Source organism: Centropristis striata, chromosome 21, assembly GCF_030273125.1.
Source record: "Centropristis striata isolate RG_2023a ecotype Rhode Island chromosome 21, C.striata_1.0, whole genome shotgun sequence".
Lineage (NCBI taxonomy): Eukaryota > Metazoa > Chordata > Actinopteri > Perciformes > Serranidae > Centropristis > Centropristis striata.
In genome coordinates, this window is record NC_081537.1 from 34,010,781 (window position 1) to 34,037,675 (window position 26,895).

The 26,895-nt window shown below is 40.8% G+C and overlaps 1 protein-coding gene across 2 annotated transcripts; it reads left to right on the top strand.

Annotated features, from left to right (window-relative positions):
• The first annotated feature begins 2,823 nt into the window (after positions 1–2,823).
• ptenb (phosphatase and tensin homolog B) lies at positions 2,824–26,895 on the top strand. 2 transcript variants are annotated; one of them, XM_059324332.1, is made up of 9 exons: positions 2,824–3,504; positions 10,920–11,004; positions 11,094–11,138; positions 12,015–12,058; positions 12,149–12,387; positions 13,698–13,839; positions 13,928–14,094; positions 17,190–17,471; positions 20,185–26,895. In XM_059324332.1, exons 1-9 carry the CDS (start codon positions 3,426–3,428, stop codon positions 20,371–20,373), a joined length of 1,272 nt encoding a protein of 423 aa, XP_059180315.1. In that variant the 5' UTR covers positions 2,824–3,425; the 3' UTR covers positions 20,374–26,895. The 2 variants fall into 2 exon arrangements, with proteins under 2 accessions (XP_059180315.1, XP_059180316.1); XM_059324333.1 differs by having other exon boundaries at positions 2,825–3,504; positions 17,205–17,471.

Below are 26,895 nucleotides of genomic sequence, written 5' to 3' on the forward strand. Positions count from 1 at the left end.
TACTCATAACCATCTGAAGGGAAGATCACGTTTATGGTTTCATCAGTCTTCATCATCATCATCATCATCATCATCATCATCATCACAGTGCGTCTTCGCATCCAGTCACAGAAAATAGATTTTATAAATACAGAGCTGGTTAAAAGTATCTGACAGTTTTCATCATTAAACTCGTAAACATAATATAAATATATAAATCTATAAAAGTAAAGCTCCGGATGTGAAGTGGCTCCGTGTGTCCGGAGGCTTTATTATGTAACGTCAGTCAGACTCCGCGGGTTGCCAGATTCTCACTTTCCTCCTCCGATGGTACAAGTAAACTAAAGGAGGATGAAGCCACCACAACCTGGCAACCCAGTGTGCTCACAGGATGCAGCAGCTAAAGTTAGCATCGTCAAGTCACACTGAGACACGCAACATCAGGAAGTGGCGGGTTCTAGACAATAAAAGCACAATAATAATTCATGGATTTTTTTTTCATGATGGGAATAAATTAATCGAGAATATTAAAAGATTAACTAAACATAAATACAAATATAAATTGTTAAATTATGCACTTAAATGATGGAAAAAATAAATGGAATAGAAAGATATTTAGGTCACAGGACAGAGTTGGAAGCACAAACTTGATATAAATTCAGCATGTTTTCATTCACCGTGAAGAACTTTTTAGAGCAATTTGTTTTATACATCCTAGTTTTAGTGTTTTATAGAAAAAAAAGTTTTTTCCTGAGTTAGATGAAGTAAGTGAAGACTGAAACGTGAAACATTTAGCTGAATTAGAAGACAGATTTATTGTTTTGTCTGTGAGACAGTTTTAACTTTGACTCAAACTTGAATCCCACTGCAGGACAGACCTGGCAACCCCCCACACAATATGAAAAACTATAACACTGTGTTGTGTTATAGTGTTAAAAATGTGAATTCAAATGTTGATTTAATTTCTACAGGGACTTCATTCCAACATATATTACATATTGTGTTGAATAAGTTCATATAAAGCATTATTTAAGAATGTTTAGGTATTAACACTTTTTATTAATTTGTGCAATAGCCGGTTAATATGGTACCTTTTTACTATCAATAGGCACGTTTTATTTTGTCCTTTAATTCTTATATTTCTCTTTATTATTCTGCTTTATTCCAGTGGTTCCCAAACTGAGTGGCAAGGCTAAATTGAAATAATTTCATTGTTCTCCAATGCTGCACTGTAAAAAATAATCTGTTTAATTTACAGAAAAATACTGTCAGCTGTGGTTGCCAGAACCTCACCGTAAAAAATAGAGTGAGTGGGTTTTAATACTGTAAATTTAAATCTAAATATCAGCAAAAACTGTAATTTATACTTAATAATCCTGTTATTTTTAGGGTAATTGTGTCTTTTTTTTTTCACACATCATGGTATTTCTCCATAAATTTTGCATGAAAATGTTATATTATTACAGCAAAACTGTGTGTTTCTTCCTGTTTATGACAGAACAAAGTAAAAGTTTTGTGCTATTCTTTGATTTACGCTCATTAGAAATGTGTAACAGCAAGGCTGGCTTGACTGCAGCAAAAAAACTCATAGTTTTAAGGTGGCTTCCACCACACCAGTTATCAATAACACAGTGGTTACAGGCTCTCCTTCAGGTGATCTACCTGGAGCGGTCATCAGCCCGCATTAATGGTTCTCAGCAACAAACACTGGCAATGTGGAAAAAAGCTGCAGAGGATGTTAAAAAACTGTTGTCATGACCTCTGAGGCTCACTTGTAACGCTGTGTGTTTGTAATCCTGTATCTGACTTTATCTATCTGATTATTTTGATTTTGTTTTTGTAAGCATGTCTCTGTACAACTGTGTGTTCCGTGGGGAAGGGAGGGTATGGGGGGGTTCTGTGTATTTCATAGGGGGGATGGTGTGGAGGGGAGGGGGATGTAGAAGGGAGGGATGGGTGGGGGTGTTATATGTGTTCTATGCATGTTCGATTCAGTGGTGGTTCTACACAGGGGCCTCCAGGGGCCACTGCCCCTGTGAAGAAGCCTTTGGCCCCTGCTGTGGCCCCTGTGTCTAATTAATAATAAAATGATCAATTTATAACGATGAACAATGGAACAATTCTAACCTTTTTTTGTTCAAACAATATCTCATTGTACATAAAAGGAACCCAGAATGTTACATTGTATAATAGTTTAACTCTCTGGAGTCTTATTGGGATATTTTGTCCATTTTTGAATCCGTTTCATGTCTTTATGTGTCTTTGTAAGTCATTTTGTGTCTTTTTTGGACATTTGTGTCTTTTTTGTGTCTTTTTTAGTTATTTTGTGTATTTTTTGGTCATTTTGTGTCTTTTTTTGTCATTGGTGTCATTTATGTTTCTTTTTTGTATCTGTTTTAGTTATTTTGTGTATTTTTTTGGGTCATTTTGTGTCTTTTTTGGTCATTTTGTGTCTTTTTCAAGACATTCAAAGATTTTGAATGCTTAAATATCATCTTTGCCATTCTTTCATGTGCTAATGTGCCCCTCTGATTAAACACTGGCCCCTCCTTGGCCCCCACAGTAAAACTGGTCTAGAACCGCCACTGGTTCGATTCCTGTGCTTTTCTTGTTTAATGTTTAAAATCAATAAAAAGTTGATTACAAAAAAAAGAAATGTGTAACAGCAGAAAAACGTTGCTGCTTTATTGCAACACAAATACCAGCCTTGGATCAGGCTCTTATTCTGAAGGCGCCTACCGGATGTGTGTGTGTGTGAGTGTGTGTGAGTCTCCTCCTCCTCCTCCTCCTCCTCCTCCTCCTCCTCCTCGGAGAGGGTTTCTCTCCGCCGATCTGCGTCCATCAGGCGGCTCCGCTGCTCACCGAGGCCGGGAACAGTCCGACCGGATCCCTCCGCCGTCTGGAGGCTGGAGCTCGACCGAACAGCGCCCCGCGGAGGGTCCTATCTGCTGCGGGGGACCAGGAGGCCCGGGCCCGCAGCCAGCAGGAGGAGGCCCCGCCGCCGCCTCGTTCTGACCCAGAAACCAGCACCGACAGCCGGGCTGCCTGTCAGCCAGAAGGCCGGGTAGCCGCTGGCCGCTCCGGGGCTCGCAGGGTGGCGCCGCGGAACTCCGTTAACGGGACTATTTTCACCCACTCAGCCTTATTCTCCTTTTTATCAATAATCCCAGAGATCTCTCCACGCTAGCGGGTTATAACGACCTTCCGGACCTCGGGGGGCTGGTGGAGCTAGCTCCGGGCTAGCGGCTCCGGGCTAGCGGCCCCAGGCAGCCTCTCTCCCGGCACACTCACCGCCGGACCCCGGGGCCTCCTCTCCGGTTACCGGGGCTTCCTCTCCGGTTACCGGGGCTTCCTCTCCGGTTACCGGGGCTTCCTCTCCGGTTACCGGGGCTTCCTCTCCGGTTACCGGGGCTTCCTCTCCGGGTACCGGGGCCCAGACACCGACCATGGCCGCCCTGATCAAGGAGATCGTGAGCAGGAATAAGAGGAGATACCAGGAGGACGGCTTCGACCTGGACCTCACCTGTATCCTTCACCTGTACTCACATCATTATGGGATACAGGCACATTTCACTTATCAGGTTTATTTAAAAAAAAACCTCATTATCTTAACAAAACTCTCACTAACGCTTAACAATATGTAATAAACGGTTTTTATTTATTTTATTGATAAAAATGATCTTAAAACAAAAATCTAAAAAACAAAATGGTCATAATCTCACATTACAAACAAAATACAGCTGCCAGTTACTTTTGAGTCATCATTAAATCACAATTATTACAATATGAATTCTGACCTGAGATCAGATCAATAAGCTCTCATCTGCCAGACTCCATTCAAAATCTGTCATTTAAAAGGATCCTGGCAGACAGACAGACCTTCATATAGGCATGCATGACTGGTTATCAACCCAACAATAATAATAATAATAATAATAAACAGTAATATTCATAACTTCTAGAAACAAGCAGCGCTCATGATAGAATCATTTTCAGCGTTAACAGGAGCATTAAACTTGAATAAATGAGAATATCAGAGTTGTTAAAATGCTTTCTCTTCCATAGCTCACATGCTGACATCTTCAGACTCTGGAGTCTCCAAAAGCTCCAAATAATCCAGACTTGTTGCCTCCATCAGAGTATAAAACAAAGCAGCGTGGAGCCCTACTGTAAATTTACCTCTAAAGTTCTGGCTGTAAACTCCATGAGGCCAGTTTCAGTTTGATGATGATATACCAAGTAAAACTGGAGACAAGCTCAAATAGATTTAGTATCAAATGATAGAACTGGATGGAACCCTCTTATATGGTAGATTTGACACCTTTGCTCACATTTGACACATTTAAAATTCTTTATTGAGCATGATAGTGTTTGAAAGTTAAAAATAAAGATTCAAAATCACATTTTATGTTGGACTAAAGGACTAAAAAAGACACAAAATGACCCAAAAACCCCACTGAAGACACAAAATGATCAAAATTGTTGCGCCAAACACACAAGACAAATCAAACAGAGTCCCACTAGAATAAAACCAGAGTTGATGACAGGATCACATTCTGTTGGTTTTTCTTTGGTTCTAAATGTTGATCCAGTCAGTCAGAATAAAAATAAATTATTATCAGGTCATATAGGGGAGGTTGTGCTGAAAATAATAATACCAACATGGCATTTCAACATGTTTTAAGTGGTGTATAGAGGCAGGATGGAAGGATTAAAACTGGATCAATAACTCCAGAGTCATAGAGTTAACCTGTGAGTTTAGTTCTCAGGTCTCAGTGCAGCTAGCTGCCGGCAGGAGGACCAGGCTAACGGCTAGCTAACGGCTAGCTAGTGCTAGCTAGTGTTAGCTAGTGTTAGCTAGCGTTAGCACACGGTAGTCTCCAGACCTGGTCTCTAACGGTCGGGTCCTGGTCCTGGTCGGGTCCTGGAGGGTTCAGGATCGGTTCTCAGCAGGATGTGTGCTTCAGTCTCCTCCAGCCATGTGGAGGAAGATATTTATGAGCTTTGAGTTGGTTTTGTGTGTTTTTTCTGAGTAGGAATGAGCGTAGCACATGCTAACAGGCTAAGCTAACAGGCTAAGCTAACAGTGTGTCAGTGTTGTTGCATCAGCATCAGTCTGACTGAGAGCAGCTAACAATAATAATAATAATAATAACAATAATAATAATAATAATAATGATAATAATAATAATGATACACATTTCATTTATCATATTTATAAAAACTATCTTAACAAAACTGTCACTAATACTTAACCAACAATATGTAATAAATCGTTTTTATTTCTTATATTGATAAAAATTAGTAATTATCTTAAAAAATGTAAAAAACAAAATGGTCATAATCTTACATTACAAACAAAATAAAGCTGCCAATTACTTTTGAGTCATCATTAAATCACAATTATTACAATATAAATTCTTATGATCTGAGATTTAATCAAATAAAAGTCACTAAACATTCATTAACATCAATCATAGTAATATGAAGATGATTTAACTCAATTAAATGAGCATAAAAAAGTAAAGATCAGAGATCAAATCACTAAGTAATTAATGATCTGAGATTTATTAATATGTGTTCAAGTCAAGGACTCATATCTAATATATATATATACAAAAACATCATATCAGATCTCCAACAGTTTTGAAAATACATTAGTTTAAAACTGAAATAAGAATATTTATTCACTTTGTCACTATGTTTAGAAAGCTAAGCTAATGCTAAATGAATAAACACCCAGCAGGATCGACCAACACGTCACAAACAGGGAAAGACAAATGGACATTAGGACATCAGGTCATTAATATTAATATTAATATCCCCAAAGCATAAAGAAAGTATACAAATACTAAGAATGATATCGTCCAAAATCAAGTGAAGGACCAGACTAGATGAGCAAAACAGTGAATTATTAAACAGATTCAAATAAAGCTCTATTAACCCTCTGAAGTCAGTTCTTTAAAGAAGTAAAGTAGTTTTCTTTGCTGTAGAGAGAAACTATAAATACAGACATGGTCAGTCTTTCAAAGTTTGTTATAAAAAAGTAAAGAAAGCTTTAAGTTGTGATTTGATCAATTTAAAATGATGACAAATGCTAATAAATTAAACCAAGTCCTTAAAATGAGCACCGCCTGGACCAAAGTAAAATGCTGCTTACACAAATGCATCAATAATACAATAATATATCTGGAAAATATAGAACAATCTTAGTGGGGCTATTCTGCATCACTTTTACTTTAATACTTTGACATTACTGCTCATACTTTAGTACTTTTACTGAAGGAAGTTTTGAATGCAGGACTTTGAATCAGTCAGCAGATTGTTTTCTGTATTTAATGACAGATATTAAAACATGATCAAACACAGCGTTGAACAGTGGAAACATCACATTATTGCTAATATGAAGTACGGATTCTTGATTGTTGAAATGTAATCCGTGTTGGCTAAACTAGCATGTTGTGAGAGCGTAAACATGGGAGGTTGCTATGGTTACTGTCATATTTAACACAGGTTTGTTGTTCACCATGTGTCCTGCTGTATGGGAATAATAATAATAATAATAATAATAATAATGGGAAGCATTGATAGATAGTCTAACGTGTCTTTTAGAGATGCACCATATTATCGGCACACTATCGGCTGATATTAGCTTAAAAAATGAACTATCGGCCAGCACGCCGATATAATGAAGTGATTAAACAATGTGGTGACATCACCTTGTTTGTAGCTGATAGAATTGTGCAGTTTAGTCTGAGCCCAGCTATTTATTTATGTTCTGATTATCTGCTGATATTTTTTGTACTTTGTGTGATTGTGTCTGCACGGTGCAGGTTGACTCGTCACATATTGAGTTCCTGTTTTAGGTTACATTTGAATTGAAGCAGCAGTCTGTAAGGTTCATGTAGTTTTAATCAGTTTGGGTTTAATTGCTGCACAGTTGCACTTTAACACATGTTCCCAGTGAACACAGGTGATGTTTACTTATTATGTCAACTGGGATATTGGCCAAATTTGTCCTAATTGTGGGTATTAGTTGTTCGGCTAAATGAGTTGTACAAAGTCGGCATGTCGGATATCGGCAAAAAATCCAATATGGTGCATCCCTAGTGTCCTTTTCAAAATTTTAATCCGTTAATTACGCGGGACACATTTATTCTACATGTCTCGTTCAGAATGTGTCCAAAAATAAACCAGATCCTGTTAGAACATTAAACTCTGCTCCATGATTGGTTCTGCTGAGACACACGGTCACATGACAAATACTCACTGAAAATCTGTTTACACAGAGCAGAGAGGAGAGGACAGGAGAGGCTGTTTACACAGAGCAGAGGGGAGAGGACAGGAGAGGCTGTTTACACAGAGCAGAGAGGAGAGGACAGGAGAGGCTGTTTACACAGAGCAGAGAGGAGAGGACAGGAGAGGCTGTTTACACAGAGCAGAGAGGAGAGGACAGGAGAGGCTGTTTACACAGAGCAGAGAGGAGAGGACAGGAGAGGCTGTTTACACAGAGCAGAGAGGAGAGGACAGGAGAGGCTGTTTACACAGAGCAGAGAGGAGAGGACAGGAGAGGCTGTTTACACAGAGCAGAGAGGAGAGGACAGGAGAGGCTGTTTACACAGAGCTGAGAGGAGAGGACAGGAGAGGCTGTTTACACAGAGCTGAGAGGAGAGGACAGGAGAGGCTGTTTACACAGAGCAGAGAGGAGAGGACAGGAGAGGCTGTTTACACAGAGCAGAGGGGAGAGGACAGGAGAGGCTGTTTACACAGAGCTGAGAGGAGAGGACAGGAGAGGCTGTTTACACAGAGCAGAGAGGAGAGGACAGGAGAGGCTGTTTACACAGAGCAGAGAGGAGAGGACAGGAGAGGCTGTTTACACAGAGCAGAGAGGAGAGGACAGGAGAGGCTGTTTACACAGAGCAGAGAGGAGAGGACAGGAGAGGCTGTTTACACAGAGCAGAGAGGAGAGGACAGGAGAGGCTGTTTACACAGAGCTGAGAGGAGAGGACAGGAGAGGCTGTTTACACAGAGCAGAGAGGAGAGGACAGGAGAGGCTGTTTACACAGAGCTGAGGGGAGAGGACAGGAGAGGCTGGAAACATGCAAATAGTTCAACATCTGTGACAAAAAAATTATTTATCAGAAAAATTCCAACTTTTAGATCAATAAAATGCCAAAACTAGAACACCTGAAACTGATAAATAAATGGGACGTGAACCATTAAGAGCTGTATAAACCAATAAAAGGACATTATAATCAATTCTGAAGCCTTTAAAACCAGCGTGATGTGGTCCTCTCTGGTACTGAAACAGACAACAAGGACCTACCTGCTCTCACAGAGCTGGACCTGAACAGGATGAAGCCTTAAACGGTATTTTTCTATCAGACTTTGTTGAGGAAAGCAGCTTGTAACAAGTGATGCAGCAGCACAGAGGCAGAACACCTGGTCAGTCAGGTGCACCTGTGTGGCTGAGCATCACAGGAAGTGTAGTCCTGTCACCGTGTGATGGACTACAAGTTAACGACACAGTCACTCTGTAGAGACAGAAACACAGAAGAAATAAGATCTGTCCTGGGTTATTCACCTGTATGAAGAGAGACCTGTGAATGGTAGTTCATATTTTATGGGACATTTATTTTCATGAATTCTTTCATAAAGACAGATGAAGTTGTGAGGTGTGTGTTCAGAGTATTATGGGATGGTTTGGCTGATGTATTAAATGAATCCTCCGACAGGTTTAAATCATGTTTCTAGCTCTCTGTTCTCGGTTGGTTGTTGCTCTGCTTGTTTCCTGATGAGTCAAGGTTTGAAATGTTGAAATCAACCTCACCTGTCACCAGGTAGACACACTTCATTAATCCATGAGGGGAAATATTGTGTTACAGCAGCATAAGACGGAAGGAATATTAAAAAAAAAAAAAAAACCTGGATAAATGGAATTAAAGGGATACTATATATATATTAGGGAAAACATCTGTATTTTCATTGCACTACTTTTAAACAAACAACAGGAACAGTTTTTAGTGTCTGGTGCTTGTTGTAAACAAACAGAGATCGCTAAGTGAACACCTCCTGCAGCAGCAGCACATACACACTGTACTGCTACAGAGCTAACTGTTAGCCTGTTAGCACATACACACTGTACTGCTACAGAGCTAACTGTTAGCCTGTTAGCACATACACACTGTACTGCTACAGAGCTAACTGTTAGCCTGTTAGCACATACACACTGTACTGCTACAGAGCTAACTGTTAGCCTATTAGCAATTTGCAGACTGGACGCTAAGGCGTTAACATCCCCTCCGGCTCTGCAGCTGGGAGAGACTGCTGCAGGCTTGTTAAGAAGAGTAAGAAGAAAGAAGAGAAGAGAGTAAAACGAGTCTCCAAAAGTCTCCAATAACACCAGAAAAAGTTGCTGGATTTGTCTCCAGTCACTTTTTTGAAAAATAGTCGCTAAGGGGGTCTGAAAAGTCGCTAAATATAGCAACAAAGTTGCTAAGTTGGCAACACTGCTTCGCCGGCTTTCACAAATGGCGCGTGTTGTTGTCGTTTAGAGTACTACGTCACATCCAGCTTAGCGCTAGCTGGTTATTTATTCAGGCAGCTGCATGAAACCTTAACTATGCGTTCGCCCCCTGGTGGTTGGAGGACTACTGGAGTAGAAAGTGTTGATTAGATCTGCAGGAGAGACGCTTTTTAAAATGGAAATATCGCCGACAATCAGGTTGATTTAATCGTGGCGGCCAAAATCGTGATCAAGACTAAAATTCAATTAATTGTGCAGCCCTAACATGTAGCGTAGGTTTAATGGTGACATTAAATTGCCTATAGGAGTGAATGAGAGCGTGAATGGTTGTCTGTCTCTATGTGTCAGCCCTGTGGTTGTCTGGTGACAGAGTTTGGATAATTGTTTAAGGGTAATGGATCGATGTTTCACAGAGCGTCCCAGCCAGCCGTTTCCCTTTGTTTCCAGTCTTTATGCATTATTAAGCTAGCTGTTTCCTTCTGTTTTCAGTATCTATGCTAAGCTAAGCTAACTGTTTCCAGAAAGGCATCCTAACACAGTCTCTTTGCTAGCTAAGCTAGCTGTTTCCCCCCGTTTCCAGTCTTCATGCTAAGCTAAGCTAGCTGTTTCCCTGTGTTTCCGGTTTTTATGCTAGGCTAAGCTAGCTTTCCCCCCCGTTTCCAGTCTTCGTGCTAAGCTAACCAATGCTCTTTTGTTTTTATTTTTGATAATGAAATATGGTTGTGTTTTTTAATGTTGCCTCTTGTTTTATATACAATGATTAGAAATGTGTCCTTAAGGCAGCTCTATAACCTCTATAAACCTCTGCTAATATTTACCTTTTATATGAATTTACTAATAATTATAATATAATTTACAGTTCAAAAATGTCCAAAATGACGTATGTAAATGTTTTGTTTCATCAGAACAAAAATATATTCAGTTTCCTGAGAAATCAAACAGAATAATTGTTGTTCCAGCTCTTAAATGTGCAGTAATTTGTGTAGATTATAATATTATTTTAATGTGAACATGTGAAGTCGTTGTTCAGAGGCTGTAGGATGTCAGACTGTTTGTCTGTGTGTGTGTGTGTGTGAGTGTGTGTGTGTGTGTGCATGCAGTATCGATGACATCATGGTTTTCTACCAGAGAGAGAGAGAGAGGAGGTGAAAGAACAAAGAGGAATAGAAGAGGTGAAGCGGAGGATGAGTGAAGAGAGTTTGAGTCTCAAAGCATTCTGGGAAGTTGAGGCAGGCTGCAGAGCTTTTAGTTTCCTGTCTTTATCCGAACCGAACCGGCTCAGTGTGACCGTGATTACTGTTTATATTGTCTTTGTATCAGCCTTAAAGCTCCCCAGCTGCATTGTGGGAAATGTAGGATATAAAACACATGTTTTTCTGGCTCAGAGCTGTTCCATCCTTAACAGAGAGAGCAGACATCTATCCCAACATCATAGCGATGGGTTTCCCTGCCGAGCGGCTGGAGGGCGTCTACAGGAACAACATCGACGACGTTGTGCGGTGAGGCGACCTCGCCTGTTGTAGTTCTCTGACACTCCTGCTGCTCATTCATGGTTTTTAAACGCAGTGAACTTGTCTGTCTCCTGCAGGTTTCTAGACTCAAAGCACAAGAATCACTACAAGATCTACAATCTGTGAGTGTTTTTATTGATTTATATTTATTTAAATTCATCTTTGGTTTCAACAGCTGTTTGACAATAATGCTAGTGGGAAAAAAACCTTCACAAGAAAAAAACAACAACCCTAAGCCTTTAACAAGGGAAAACAAAAAACTGGTCAAAAGTCAAATTTATCTAGTATGAAAATATAAAACTAGATGTTCTGCTCATTTTACCTCTTATATGTTATATATATATATATATATACACTACTGGTCAAAAGTTTTAGAACACACCAACTTTTCCAGAATTTAATTGAAAACGATGCAGTTTAATGTCTCAGTGTACTCTGAAATTAATGCACATTTGCAACATTTAAAATTCTTTATTGAGCATGATAGTGTTTTGAAAGTAAAAAAAAGATTCAAAATCACATTTTATGTTGGACTAAAGCACTAAAAAAAGACAAAAAATGACCAAAAAAAGACACAAAATGACTAAAAAAAGACACAAAATGACTAAAAAAAGACACAAAATTACCAATAAAAGACTCCAAGACTCCATAGAGTTCCCTCTTCTCCTCATCTTGTTCCCTGAAAAAGGCCTACTTGTATAATTCTGAAATGTACGTTATATTTTACCTTTTTTATTTACCTCTGGCAGTTCACCACTTACCTTTGGACCCTTTCAAGCTGTTGATTTTACTTGAACTGCTTGATTTTCAATAAAAAACTGGAAAAATTGGGGTGTTCTAAAACTTTTGACCGGTAGTGTGTATGTATGTATGTATGTATATATATATATATATATATGTATATATATATAACCAACATTAAAAATTCTTTTCACATATTCATACAATATTCTATTGTGTTCTGAAAGTAAAAGAATCCTCTGTCCGTCTGTCTGTAGATGTGCGGAGCGACATTATGACACTTCAAAGTTTAACTGTCGAGGTAAGATTGATCTGAGTCTCCTTCAGAACCTCCTGATGGTCCAGATGAAGGAAGTGTCTCACCGCTCTGTCCCGTCTGTCTCTCTGTCAGTTGCTCAGTACCCGTTCGAGGACCACAACCCACCGCAGCTGGAGCTGATCAAGCCGTTCTGCGAGGACCTGGACCTGTGGCTGAGCGAGGACGAGCAGCACGTGGCTGCCATCCACTGTAAGGCGGGAAAAGGTCGTACGGGCGTGATGATCTGCGCCTACCTGCTGCACCGAGGAAAGTTTCAGGAAGCTCAGGAGGCGCTGGACTTCTACGGAGAGGTCCGCACCCGGGACAAAAAGGTAGGCCGTACATATTGCATTTTGTGTTTTTTTCATTTTTATTTTCCAAAGTATCATTGTTCTCATAAACTGATAGCTCCAAGTTCAGGGTTGGGGGCAGTTGTTTAAATTAGGGCCGGGACTTTAACACGTTAATTAGGATTAATTAATTACACAAAACTTATTATATGCACTTATTTTTGCGTGGCGGAACGTTTCTCCCTGGATGAGTTTCAGGAGGAGCGATTATACTGGAGCACCAACTAGCGTTGATGAGTTGAGACAACAACAAACCACAGTGAACATGAAGGAAGAAGCTGATGAGACCTTTGGTTGGCCCCGTGGATGATGGGACATTTAGTTACTAAAAACCAACGGATGGAAGCGTCCATAAGAGCATGGTTGTGTTGCTAGGCAACAAGGAATTCACATATCACCATAGCAGCACATCCAGCCTCAAGTATCACCTCAATGCTAAACATATAGCAGCTAGCGGCTAGTGTGCTAGCTAGCGTGGATTGTGTTCTACTTCAAAAACCAAAGTATTCTAGTTTACAGAAGGTCTACCTACCTATAGGCTACCTGGATTTATCAAATGTTCTATATTTATAAATATGATATTGCTACACTTAATGGCAAACATTGCACTGGTCTGTTGGACTTGAACAAAAATAAACAATATTTTTGTTGCTTCAGCTTATGTATTCAGTCATTATTCAATGGTATACTAAAAATCCATGTGAAAAAAATGACTTCTCACTGTTCTCAGGTCAAATATTTATATGCAATTAAAATGTGATACATTTTGATTAATTAATTACAAAGCCTCTAATTAATTAGATTCATTTTTTTAATCGAGTCCCGGCCCTAGTTTAAATACTTGAAAGATGTAACAGAATATTTTTGTACGAATTTTAAAGTTCAAAAATCAATAAAGATATGTGTTTAAAAAAAAAAAAGGTAAGCACACAGCTGTTGAGTTCTACCCTCTAAACCCCAACGAGCAGCTGTGGGAACAACTGCAGAATAACACAGTTATAATGAAATAAATCCTTAAAACGCTGGTTGAATTTCTCTGGAAATGTTTGTAGCTGATGATCTGTTCAAGGACCGTTGGAAAGGTCAAACTCAGATCATGCCTATTTTTGCAGTTTCTTTCTATGAGAAACAGTGTTTTTTTGTTTTTTTTAAAGAAAACCTTATTTTAGGGTAAAGCTAATCTAATCTGTTAGATGTTTTACTTTACATGTAGAACTCCAGAAGAAGAATGCCTCTGTTGAAAGATGACCCAGTATCACTTGAATGGTTTCTATCTGTTTGTGTCTCTTCAGGGTGTGACGATCCCCAGTCAGAGGCGTTACGTCATCTACTACAGCTTCCTGCTGAGGAACCAGCTGCTGTACAAACCTGTCGCTCTGCTCTTTCACAAGATGCTGTTTGAAACCATCCCCATGTTCACTGGAGGCACCTGCAGTATGTCCACCTGTCTGTCTGAAAGAGATAAAACATCAGACTCATTAGAATGAACCGTGACGTTAACTTGGTTGTGTTTGTGGTGCAGATCCTCAGTTTGTGGTGTACCAGCTGAAGGTGAAGATCCACACGTCAAATCCCAACAACACCCGGCGGGAAGACAAACTGATGCTGTTTGAGTTCCCTCAGCCACTTCCTGTCTGCGGAGACATCAAGGTGGAGTTCTTCCACAAGCAGAACAAGATGATGAAGAAGGTGAGGAAGAGTCAGTGATGCAAACAAATGAAACATGAATTCTGTGTCCTTCATCAAGTTCCTGATTGAACCTTAAATACAGAAAGTATCGGACCTCTGTAGATATTTATTTACAGTGGATAAATTAATTCTGCACACAATACCTTGGTGGCAACAGTTAAAGTCTCAAGTCTCTCTTTGGGTATGTCGATTATTAAATTAATCGTCAACTATTTTGAAAATCGAATAATTGGTTTGAGCACTTTTTTAAAGACAATAAGTCCAAATTCTCTGATTTCAGCTTCTTCAATGTGAATATTTCTGGTTTCTTTGTTCCTTTATGACAATAAACTGAATATCTCTTTGGTTTGTGGACAAAATAAGAGATGTGAGGACGTCATCTTGTGGTTTGGAAACACTGATTGATTTTTTCAACATTTTATTGACCAAACAACTAATCGATTAATTGTTTAAATAATCGACAGATTAATCGATAATGAAATAATGGTTAGTTGCAGCCCTAGGTATGTCTCTCTCAATGTGCTGGAATAAATTACTTTAGGTAGGTTTTCTTGGATTATTTTCTTTGGGTAAGTTGCTGTAAAATTAGTTTTCTGGGTAAGCTTGATAAAGTCGATTGTCCTGAGGAAGTTGTCTTAAATACCAGTTAGTCTTCCTGGGTAAATCGTTTCAGATTCGTCAGTCACGTACATGACGTAATGACGTGGCTCTAGAGCCTGTGGAAAAGCAAACTGGTTCTGAGATGGTTTGCAAGTCTAACCAACTGGGAACCAGCACCAGCACCAGCACCAGCCCAGTAAAAGATCTAGGTTCACGTTGGTCAAAAAGGGATCCAAGTCTTTCTCAGTATACCAACTTTAATAAATCATCTTGGGTTAGGCCCTCTTGAATAAATCGTCTTGGCTAGGTCTTCATGGATTAGTTGCTTTGATATGTTCCTGCCTGAGTTGTCTGGGCTATGCTGTCTTGAGTAACACAACTTGGGCCGGTCTGCTTGGAGTATCCATTATCAGGAAGTTGTCTGAAATACTGGAAAGTCTTCCTGGCTATATTGTCTTTGGTAAGTACTTCCGGGTGGGTTAATAAGTTGTCTTGGGCAGCTTGTCACAGAAAGTGACATTTTTGAGGTTTCTGGGGGAAGCAGTCTTGGTAGGTGGTCTTGAGTTAGCCTTCTTGGTAGGTGGTCTTGAGTTAGCCTTCTAAGTAGGTGGTCTTGAGTTAGCCTTCTTGGTAGGTGGTCTTGAGTTAGCCTTCTTGGTAGGTGGTCTTGAGTTAGCCTTCTTGGTAGGTGGTCTTGAGTTAGCCTTCTTGGTAGGTGGTCTTGAGTTAGCCTTCTTGGTAGGTGGTCTTGAGTTAGCCTTCTTGGTAGGTGGTCTTGAGTTAGCCTTCTTGGTAGGTGGTCTTGAGTTAGCCTTCTTGGTAGGTGGTCTTGAGTTAGCCTTCTTGGTAGGTGGTCTTGAGTTAGCCCTCTTGGTAGGTGGTCTTGAGTTAGCCTTCTTGGTAGGTGGTCTTGAGTTAGCCTTCTTGGTAGGTGGTCTTGAGTTAGCCTTCTTGGTAGGTGGTCTTGAGTTAGCCTTCTTGGTAGGTGGTCTTGAGTTAGCCTTCTTGGTAGGGCGTCTTGAGTTAGCCTTCTTGGTAGGTCGTCTTGAGTTAGCCTTCTTGGTAGGTGGTCTTGAGTTAGCCTTCTTGGTAGGTCGTCTTGAGTTAGCCTTCTTGGTAGGTTGTCTTGAGTTAGCCTTCTTGGTAGGTGGTCTTGAGTTAGCCTTCTTGGTAGGTGGTCTTGAGTTAGCCTTCTTGGTAGGTGGTCTTGAGTTAGCCTTCTTGGTAGGGCGTCTTGAGTTAGCCTTCTTGGTAGGTTGTCTTGAGTTAGCCTTCTTGGTAGGTGGTCTTGAGTTAGCCTTCTTGGTAGGTCGTCTTGAGTTAGCCTTCTTGGTAGGTGGTCTTGGAGAAGTCTTCCTGGGTATACCATCTTTGATAAATTGTCTTGGGTTAGGTTGGACAAGCAGCTTGGAGAAGATTCCTGGTTGTCCTGGGTAAGTCACCTTGACCACCTTGTTGACGGAGGGGTCATTGTGTGTAGAATTACATAATAACCGATCGGAGGGTTGGTGGTTCGATCCCTGAGCATGGCAGCCTACATGTCCAAGTATCCTTGAGCAAGATACTGCACCACAAATTGCTCCCGATGCTGCGTTCATCGGTGTGAGAATGAATTCCCGATGGTGGCAGGTGGCCACTTAGGCCTCGTTCAGACTGCCAGCCAATATCAGATTTTTAGCCCATCACCCAGATTGAACTGGAGGCTCTTTTGAAGTCTGAACAGTCACAAATCACATGAAACCATCACGAGTTTTGCAAACCGGATCGAAACCACCTTCAGGAGGTAGTTTCAGATCGTATTTGGACAGATGATCTCAGTCTGAACCTCCAAACACTCAGATCGGTTTTGACCGTCCCGACGGGGGCGCCATCCGCCTGGTTTCTCCCCTGGTGGTCTGAGATGTTCTGCTCCTCTACTGGACAGTGATAAGGCCAATATACTGAGGAGACCTGCCTCCATCATGTTTGTTGTTGTTGTTGTCGCCGTCGCAATTATATGACGTCAGACGCTCTGACGCCGTTACTATAGCAACCTGTCAGATCAGTCAGTAATGTGGCCCAGTCTGAACAGAGCCATATCCCATTTGGACACTTGCTAAAAACAGTGTGGACAGTCAGACCTAAAAATCTGATTTGAGTAGGAATCTGATTTGGATCAGTGTGAAGGCAGCCTTAGGGTAAATCAGTCTGAACTGATAGCCTGATAGGGTAGCCTCTGCCACCAGGATGAATGTGTGCCTGGATGAATGAGTCAGTCTGTAGTGTAAAGAGCTTTGAGTGGTCGCAAAGCCACTAGAAAAGCGCTATATAAGTGCAGGTCCATTTACCATTTACAAAATGAATTTATTGCACCTAAAGTCACACATTTGTTTTAATATTTGAAACATACTACTTTAGATAGGGAACACCTTTAACTCTGACAGATAGATTGGAAGTAGATCTTTACAGAGTGGACAGCTGTACCTGTTACCTCCAACACTTGTCCACCACTTCAGGTTCTGTCTTTCCAGGAAAAGATGTTCCACTTTTGGGTGAACACCTTCTTCATCCCGGGGCCGGAGGAGAACCTTGACAGACTGGAGAATGGGAGCGCCGGGACGCCACGGGAACCGGCTGACAGAACGCCCCAGAACCCGGCGATGATGATGACGGCAACGACGATGATGATGACAGGAGAAACCAATGACAGAGACTTCCTGGTCCTCACGCTAACAAAGAATGACCTGGACAAGGCCAACAAAGACAAGGCCAACAGGAACTTCTCCCCAAACTTCAAGGTGAAACATTTCTATTGGTTTTTTATTGTTTAGTTTAATTTAATCTGGCCGATACAGAAAACAGAACAGAAGGTGACGTGTTCAGTAACTGTGAGGCGTCCATCAAATAAAAATAGTTATTAAATATAAAAACAAGGAGAAATATGTTGACAATCCACTAAAAACATGGGGTGCTTTTTATACAGATGAGACCGAGTTGTCTTTTTGTCTAATAACAAAGGCTTCATCAGCTTTAGTTTGGGACCTCCTAGGGAGTAGTGGTGTCAACAATAATCGATTCGGCGATGCATCTCAATGCGGGGCATGCACGATTCAGCATCGATGCGACAAAGTGCCATAATGGATTATGTTTATTTCCTGGCCTCCAGTGGAAAGTTGTGGGGGACAGGGTGGGAATTTCACACTCTGGCCTTGATGCCCTGTGAAAAAATGTTCAATTTACGGCCCAGGTTGCCTTTGCGCCCCTGTCAAAGTTCCAGTAAACACAACGCTAACCCGACCCACTCCCTGTCCTTCAGACATGTGCATCAACACATGGCTCATTGAATATTCTAATGAGCCATGTGTTGATGCAGCACAGGTAAGCTAGCAGACAAGCTGTTTGATATGTTGTGACTGAAGTATGTGGTAGTATTTGACAGAACTTAACATTTACGTTTTTATATAAAGTACTATTGATAGGTAATTACCATTGTATTTACCTATTTAAAGTCGACTCGTTAACGTTACATTTTTGCGTCATGAAAACTAGCGATAGCTAGCTAGTTGGGATAGCGCTAACGTCTTCCCTAGCTCAGGAACAAGGGCTCCACATTTAGCTGATGTAGATTTCACCTCAGCAGGTTCCTTTTTATGGCAGGAGGAGGCATTTCTCTTTCCTTACTTTAAGATGAACTCAGGCAGGAGATTCATTTTGCCATCTTTCAAAATATAGCCAATAAAATCTGTTGTTATTAGGCCTATCTGACTGCTTGTATTGCCTCAGGACTGACGAAAAATGTCCAATGGCCAATGCACACCCCTACTAGGGAGGTCTGGGGGCTTGTGCACTTTGAGAGCTAAATGTGAGCAAAAACCTCACAACATTTTTCACAGTTGGGAGATACCGTGATTTAGAATAAAGATTCTATAGAATGGCATGGAGAATTATTTTTCTGACTGACAAGTGACAGACACTCTGCTGAGCAACTAGCAAATAACTATTATGAATAGTGTAAATATACTTTCAGGTGCTTGACGTGTCCTGTTAGTGCAGCACATGAGACTCTGGTGGGACAGATTAGATTATGGTGGGCCACCACAGTCTAGATCATTAATGGGAAACCTGCTGTGAGGTAGGTGAACAAGGTGTAGCACAACAAATAAATCAAATCTTGAGGCTGAACGAAAGAGTTTTGCTGAGTTGTAAAGACTGAACCAGTGACTTCATATACATCTCAATATTCATAAAAAATGATCACAAGATGTTTTTACATTTTACACAATTACATTTGAATAATTGTTCAAAACGATCTGGCCAACAAAAATGTCTTGACGTTGGGATAATAAAATCTAGAAAGTTTTGTCACCTTTTGCCAACTGCAAGAATAATATGATCAGCTGTTGTAACCGCTTCAGCCCCAAGCAAAACACATTTTATTTAGTAGAACAACTTCCTCTCGGTAGTCGGATTTGATCGTGTTGTTGGCATTCTGCCGCCGCCAGGACCTCACAAACTATCTGAACTTTAGAGACAATGGGCTCTGACTTAACAACAGCCTCTGAGCTTACAAGGAAATGATCCAGTTCCTGTCAGAGCAGACAGACCCCCAATTTAATATGCATGTTGTCCGCGACTCCCGCTCACTGAACACAATCTCACACACACAGTTCAGATCACCAAAAAAAGACACAAAACGACCAAAAAAGACACAAAATGACCAAAAAAGGAAACAAAATGACCAAAAAAAGGAAACAAAATGACCAAAAAAGAAACAAAATTACCAAAAAAAGACACAAAATTACCAAAAAGACACAAAATTACCAAAAAAGACACAAATTGACCACAAAATGATCAAAAAAAGACACAAAATTACCAAAAAAAGACACAAATTGACCAAAAAAGGACACAAAACGACCAAAAAAAGACACAAATTGACCAAAAAAAGGAAACAAAATGACCAAAAGGAAACAATAACCAAAAAAGACACAAAATTACCAAAAAAAGACACAAAATTACCAAATAAGTAAAAAAAATTACCAAAAATGACACAAAATTACCAAAAAAAGACACAAAATTACCTAATAAGTAAACAAAATGACACAAAAAGACACAAAATGATTAAAAAAAGACATTAAATTACCAAAAAAGGAAACAAAATGACCAAAAAAAGGAAACAATAACCAAAAAAGACACAAAATTACCAAAAAAAAGACACAAAATTACCAAATAAGTAAAAAAAAATTACCAAAAATGACACAAAATTACCAAAAAAAGACACAAAATTACCAAATAAGTAAACAAAATGACCAAAAAAGGACACAAAATGACTAAAAAAAGACATTAAATGACCAAAAAGACTGAAACACATGAACACTTTAACACAGTGGAGACAGAGCTGACTTCCAAAATGATTTGGCGACCCCCAGAAATCATCTCGCGACCCCGATTGGGGTCCCGACCCCCAGGTTGAGAACAGCTGCTCTAACATGTGACTGTTTGTATCGTCTTCAGGTGAAACTGTACTTTACGAAGACGGTGGAGGAAGGAGCGAACTCTGACGCCAGCAGCACGTCGGCCTCGGTGACGCCGGACGTCAGCGACAACGAACCGGATCACTACCGCTACTCCGACACCACGGACTCGGACCCGGAGAACGAACCGTTCGAAGACGACCATCACAATCAGATCACAAAAGTCTGACACACAAACACATACAAACGCACACACACACAATGCACACACACACACACACACACACACACACGCTGTCACATACACATACAGATATATATGTGTATATATATATATATATTCAGTATGTTTACACACTCATGACCCCCCAAACTTAAGACTTGCGTGTTATTAGCTAACGGGGGAATATAACCGATGGACCACAACTGATCTGCGGGACTCAAAGAGCTCAGATCAGTCTATAAGGATCCCCCTCCCCCCCCTTCCTCCCCCCTTAAAAAAATCTTCTGCACAGCTGGACAATCACATGGCATGGCATGGCGGTCGGAGGCGAGGAGGGCGGGCGTAAATGTGGGCGGGGCCAGGCCGGGCAATCGGATGGCGATGGACAATAAGACAGATGAATGGACAGACAGGAGATTTAAAAAAAAATAAAGGAGTAAAACTTGAATATAAACAAACTGAAAGACAAGTAGACTTCTTTAGTGACTACACCAAGATGTTTGTTGGATAAACCCCCGTGTGTCCTCCCTTCCTTCCTTCCTCACCCGTTGTAGGAAACTTTATGCAGACCAATCTTTTTCTTTTATATATTTCTTCAGCTTCGTTAAGCTGTTTCAGAGAGTTGACTCTTCTCTCAGTGTGCTCACGTCAAAACCCAAAACTCATCTTAAACTCCCCATCACAATGATATCTCCATTAGATCTGCACTAGTTTTTGGTATAAATGAGGCCGTCATTATGGTTTAAATCTGAAGAGTTTGCATCAAGGTGGAACTGAAACGCAATTTGGACCATTGAAGGAAATTAAAGTAATGAAATTATAAAATCAGAATAACGATGATGATTGTAATAAACCATCACACTTAAATTTAGAATTGATAGTAGTGCCAATTGAAGTTGGTGAGCCAGGTGCATTATTTTGTTTGTCCGGACATTATTGATGGTTTTCCTGATCATTTTTTATGTTCTGGCAAATCAAAACACAACTCTGGTCTTCACCGGACAGAGCAGACTGGACTGGACCATGCTGAGCCGGTTTGGACCAGTCTGGAATACTCTGAGCCAGTTGGCTTACTGCTTCAAACCAGTTCAAACCGACTCAGACAGCTTCAGAATAATCCAGTTTGTACAGAGTTGGGTGGACCGGTCTCAGCCAGTTCAGGCCAGAGTTCATCAGAAGTCTGACCCCTTTAAAAAAAACTGAACTCTGGTATTCTTTTATCTCAGGGTTCACACCCTGATGAAGTCTTTAATGTGTTCTTGACATTGGGAACTACCAAAGAACTTAAGAGCCCTCCAAACTATGTTGTCCCAGTCTTGGGTCCTGTTTGGACCAAGCTGAACCAGTCTCGTTGCTGGTCTATACCAGGTTTTGGCCAGTTTGAGCTGGTCTGGACCGGCACACAGAGAGAAGTGACAGCCCTGAAGAAGATGATGAAGAAGAGAAACTTCATAATCTGCTGCAACCCTGTCAATCATCTACTGTTGAAAACAAACCTACAGTACAAACCTACTGTGAACAAATGCTATTACTACTTTTCTGTCCGTCTGTCTTCAGTTTTGCACAGAACGATTCTCTTCATCCCTTCAATCAGCTCCTACACTTACAGAAATGTATTTTTGTTACACTCTGATATCAAACATTAAGCTAAATAACAAACAACGTACACACAGTATAACCATTCCTCCAGCTGGATCTGTTCGTAAGCTATACACCTGTGTAGGTAGCACACCCTGACACAAACTAGCAGGAACCTACGACTCCAGAGCGCTTGGTTCTGACGCTCCTGGGACGCCAGGCGGGTGCTTTATAAAGGGCACTTCGCTGAGTATTGATGCGTATCTCCAGGCAGTCCATCCATGAAAGCCTGTTGGGCTCATGTTGTGCTGATTTCTGTCAAGTTGAAAGATTCAGTCCTTTTATAAAGCTGCTCAAACTTGGGTTGGTGACCCAACGTGGATTTGCGTTAGATATATCTAAGACGGTTAGAGTGATGTTTGCCTGATAGATTTTTAGTAAAAATATAAAAGGTAAAGATCATGGTCCTCTGTGGTCTTGGTGTATTTTGGAGAGAAACCCTGTGTCTGACCAAGGTTCCAGAAATGTGTTTGAGAACGTTCTTGAATCAGCGGCTGCTGACCAAACGGCTTCTAGCAGGTTTTGTCTTGAGAGTCACGAGGTTCGGCCTCAGCTCGTCTTTGGTTTCTGACATTTCAAAAAAGGGTGATGCTCTATAACTACTATTACTCTGTCCATAGACTAATAATCCTTTTACTTCTTCTCGGCGTCATTTAGGCACTCAGATTCTTGCAAACTTTACCTTTAATGCAAGGGATGACCGTTTGAGGATCACAGTAGCATTACAGCAGCTTTGAGACGACTGCGTCTGGATTCAAGAGAAGGAAACGAACATTCGGGATGTTCCTATTCATCCTTTTTAAAATCATTGGCTAAGTTATAGCATCAGAGGAACCCAAAACTAATCATCACTCGGTTCCTGGTCTTTGATCTCTTTCTGGATGTCGGAGTGTTAGGGCTCCCCTTTTCAACAGCAACAAGCTCAAAAAGAGAAAGAATGGAACGGTTATATTTTGGATGCACCTTCTCTAAAGGAACCTCCATGATTGATTTCAGTTGGCTGTGTTTGCGTCATCTGAGTGATAATCAAAGGCAGTTTGTTGATGGGAGCATCCCTGATGGTCATCTAAAGGAGCTTCTGACCAGGTCAGGCGTGGGTAGAACTTTTAGTCCTGATGTCTGATTTCCGTCCTAACATTTGGTGCTACTACCTATCATCGGCTCTGCGTCGGTCCTGTGGTTATTGATTGTTCATCATAGGTTTTGGTATCTAGATTCTTTGATTGGGTCTTGAGAGTTCCTGTTGTTGGCCCTGTAGGCCTGGCTAGACCCCGATCACACACGATGCACTTGAAAACATTAATAAAATCAACACTGACTCTGCACAGCTGCAGACAGAATCGTTGACATGTTCGTAGTTTCAGAATGGTCCCCGAACTCAAAAGAGTCAACGCACTGAAAGACAATAACGTTGAGCATGTTTGGTTACGATCTGGATGTGGTGTTTAGGATTGGGGATGGCGAAGCAGAGGACGAAGAGGGACCAACCCGACAGAAACAAGGATCAGAAGCTGCTCTGATGTCCTGAGAGACCTTTCAATTGATTAAAATGTCTTTGTTTAGAAAAAAAATAGGAAGCCAAGAGATTTTCAAGCAGAACTAAGAATGGGAATGCCGTCTTTGAGAGTCAGTCAGAAGAGATGTTTGCAGCTAGACGGCTTGTTTTCTGTACTGAAGGAAACTGGAATGGGCTTTCCAACCATCACTGGGTCTGAAACCACTGGGTGACTTAAGTAGAACTCAGAGATCCTTGAAGGAACAAGTAAAATAAAGAAAAGTTGCATCCTGTGTGATCATGTCTGGAGGCGTAGCTCCCTGTGCTAACAGGAAGTGGTTTTGAAAAGCCATGCCGGGTCGAGGTGCTAAGCTAAGCTAGCTAAACGGGGTGATAATGGGCCTGTTGTCCATCTGTGGTGCTCTCTACCAGCCACAAGTGTTCGTCCAGTCTCCATCTGTGACGCCAAGCAGCTCCGTCGCCAGCGATGCGATCTATCCACAAGCTCTGTTTGTGTATTTTTACAACAACAACAACAACAACAACAAACAACGCACTTCCTGTCCTGAGTCCTGTTAGGTGCTGTCAAGCCTGGCCTCATCTCCTGTAGACCCGTTCAGACATGACGGTGTGTTGACTCGTTCAGTGGAGGGCTTAAAACCTGCACCAGTTACCCAGAAACCATAATCAACTATTGGAATATGGCAATATTGGTTGATTCCATATTTCTTGGGTACTTTTAGAAACAAACCACAGTTTAACAACTACAACTACTTGTCTCTTGCCGCAAATTCTGCTTTAAACTGTGTTGGTGTGTGAATCCAATGAGGCCAATGTGTACAAACTATTATTTGTAGGACTGAGGCGTTGATGGCCAAGCCTCCCAAACCAGCCACCAACAAGCTGATTGTTGGAGCTGACAAAGAGAAAAGATGCATGTTTTAAAAGAACAAAGCCAAGCAGATGTCTCCAAACAATATCCAAGTTTGCATCTTTCAGCCTTGAAGCTGATCATTGAATATTTTATGTATAGTCTGAGTTTTAGTCCCTCTGGTTGAACGCTGCCATGCTGGCGTGCTCTGAACGGGTGTGAGGTGTTTGAGGCCAGACAGGTGCTGTCCACATCCTTTACTGTTTTAGGTGCTCTGTCTCTTCTTCTTTTCACCCTTTTTACAGTTAAAAGCTCGCAGATAAGATTTCCAAGTCCAACTGGGAGATTTGGAGTTAATCAGTGGAGAATTAGGAAGAGCGATTTCTCCTTGACTCAAAGTTTGGCAACAGACATCCGGCGTAACCGATAATATACAATAACAGTGGTTTTTAAATCAAATGTCCAGGATCCAGCCTGATGTCCAAGGTTCCTCCACAGATCCAGAAGGTCAGGCAGAGAACAGGTGGAGGAAAACCTTGAATTCAATGATCAGTGGCTCCATGTTTGCCGTTAATGTTGAAATCAGCCATGTTTCCATTGAAGTCAACGACTATTAACTCTGGACTTTGTAAAGGAACCTTGAACTTTGAATTGAACCATTAAAAACTCTGGATAATGTTAAGTTTTACACTCAGACTTCACGGTTTCTTCAGTGAGAAAGCTTCTCTGTTTGTCTGTTTCAGCTTCCACTCTTTTCTGTTTACATCACCAAACCTGCCAAAATGAAGCTCTTTTTTAAACTTAAAAATAACGTGTTTGTTTGTTAGTTAGTTTGGAGTTGACAAGGTAAACATGGTCGATGTTCATGTTTGTTCTTCTTTTTGCCTTAAGGTGCGGTCACATTAGCCCGCTGACCACCAGAGAGACCCTCACCGCTGGTCATTGTTCTAAAAACAGACGTAGAATAGTGAGCTCGACACTTCAAACCCCATGTTTGACTTTTTATTAGCTGAACATGCAGATTCAGGAAGTGGAAGGTGAACTCTCTGTCAGACAGCTAGAGGTCACACTACCTACTCCCTTGGTTTTTAACATGGCTTTTGATCTGCATTTTGACCTTTTTTTGAAAACTTCATCATAAATTAGGAAACATTACAGACGGACATGTCTGAAACTGGTCCCACAGAGTCATCTCAATGAGCAGCATTGAGGCAGGAGAAGTCTCTCCTAAAGGAGGAACCTTGAAAGGAACCTTAAAAGGAACCTTGAACTTTGAACCCTCTGCCAAACAGACGGCTGAAGATGCCACAGAGGCAGGGAGCTTTTTTGCTGGTTCCTGATTGGACAACAGCTTCTTTTCTTTTTTTAAACAAAGACGAGAAAATCTGTTTTCAAATACACCATGAACGCGTGAATGAGGCCCGAAACAGAAACAGAATTCTTGAATTAGTAGTTGTGTTTTTTAGAGGCGGGGCAGGTGTTTGGCGGCCGGCGGAGTCATGTGACCGTACCTTCACTTGAAGCCAACAGCAGTTTTCTGCTCCTTTGAAAAGTCTCTCTGCATCTCAAACTTGAAACATTTTCAATCCCAGTCGGATCTTTGTCAGGTCAAAATGTTTAAAACAAACAAACAAACAAACTATGATGTCATCAACCAGGTGATCAACATCTCAAAGTGTTTCAAGTGGAAGTTTTCTATCTGAAAACTAAATGATGCGAGTGTCCTGCTAGTGTTAATACTGACATTTCTTATGAAAAAGTTTAAAAAGCATCATTTAGAGGTTTGCTAAGTCCCGCCCTCCTGGGTTGCTGTTGCTAATCTTTCAATCTGTCTATTCTCTTTTTTTTTAACAGAATTCACAGTATTTAAATGATGGCTCCTTCATTTCAGACAAAAATAGACAAAATAATTTCATCTCATCTTCATCAGCTGATTTCCATCTACTGCTTGCTAAAGCTACCGAGCTAATTAAGCTAACGTTAGCGCCACTCGATGGTTGAAAACTAGACTGACACTTTAATGTTTCAAACTGACAAATACTATATGTGAACTTGATATCATGCTAACAGGCTAAAGCTAACTGTAAGTAGTTTATGTTGCTGAGATATGATTGGACGATCACAGCTGGGGGCGGGGTTTAGTGACTTCAATGAAAACTGGATTGTTATTATTTTGAACATGTTGACCTGATGAAAATCCAAAAAAACGTTTTAAAAGGTTTTTTTTTTATTTTGTTTGTTTTTTCGGACTGAAGTTTTTGGAGCAGAATCTTGTTGTCGTTTAGTTTCAGGGTTCCACTCAGCGGTCCACTTTGTTTTTGTTTATGATGATGATTGTCTTGTTTTTATTTGTCAATAAACAAACAGAAAAGTCACCACAACGACCGGCCTGTAACCGCGGAAACATTTCATGTTAAACTGACCCCCCACCCCCCCGACACCACCCACTTCTTTTACTCTTTCCCTTTTTGTTTTATAATGAAATAAAAACACTGTAAAGGTGAATAAACTATTTATAAACATC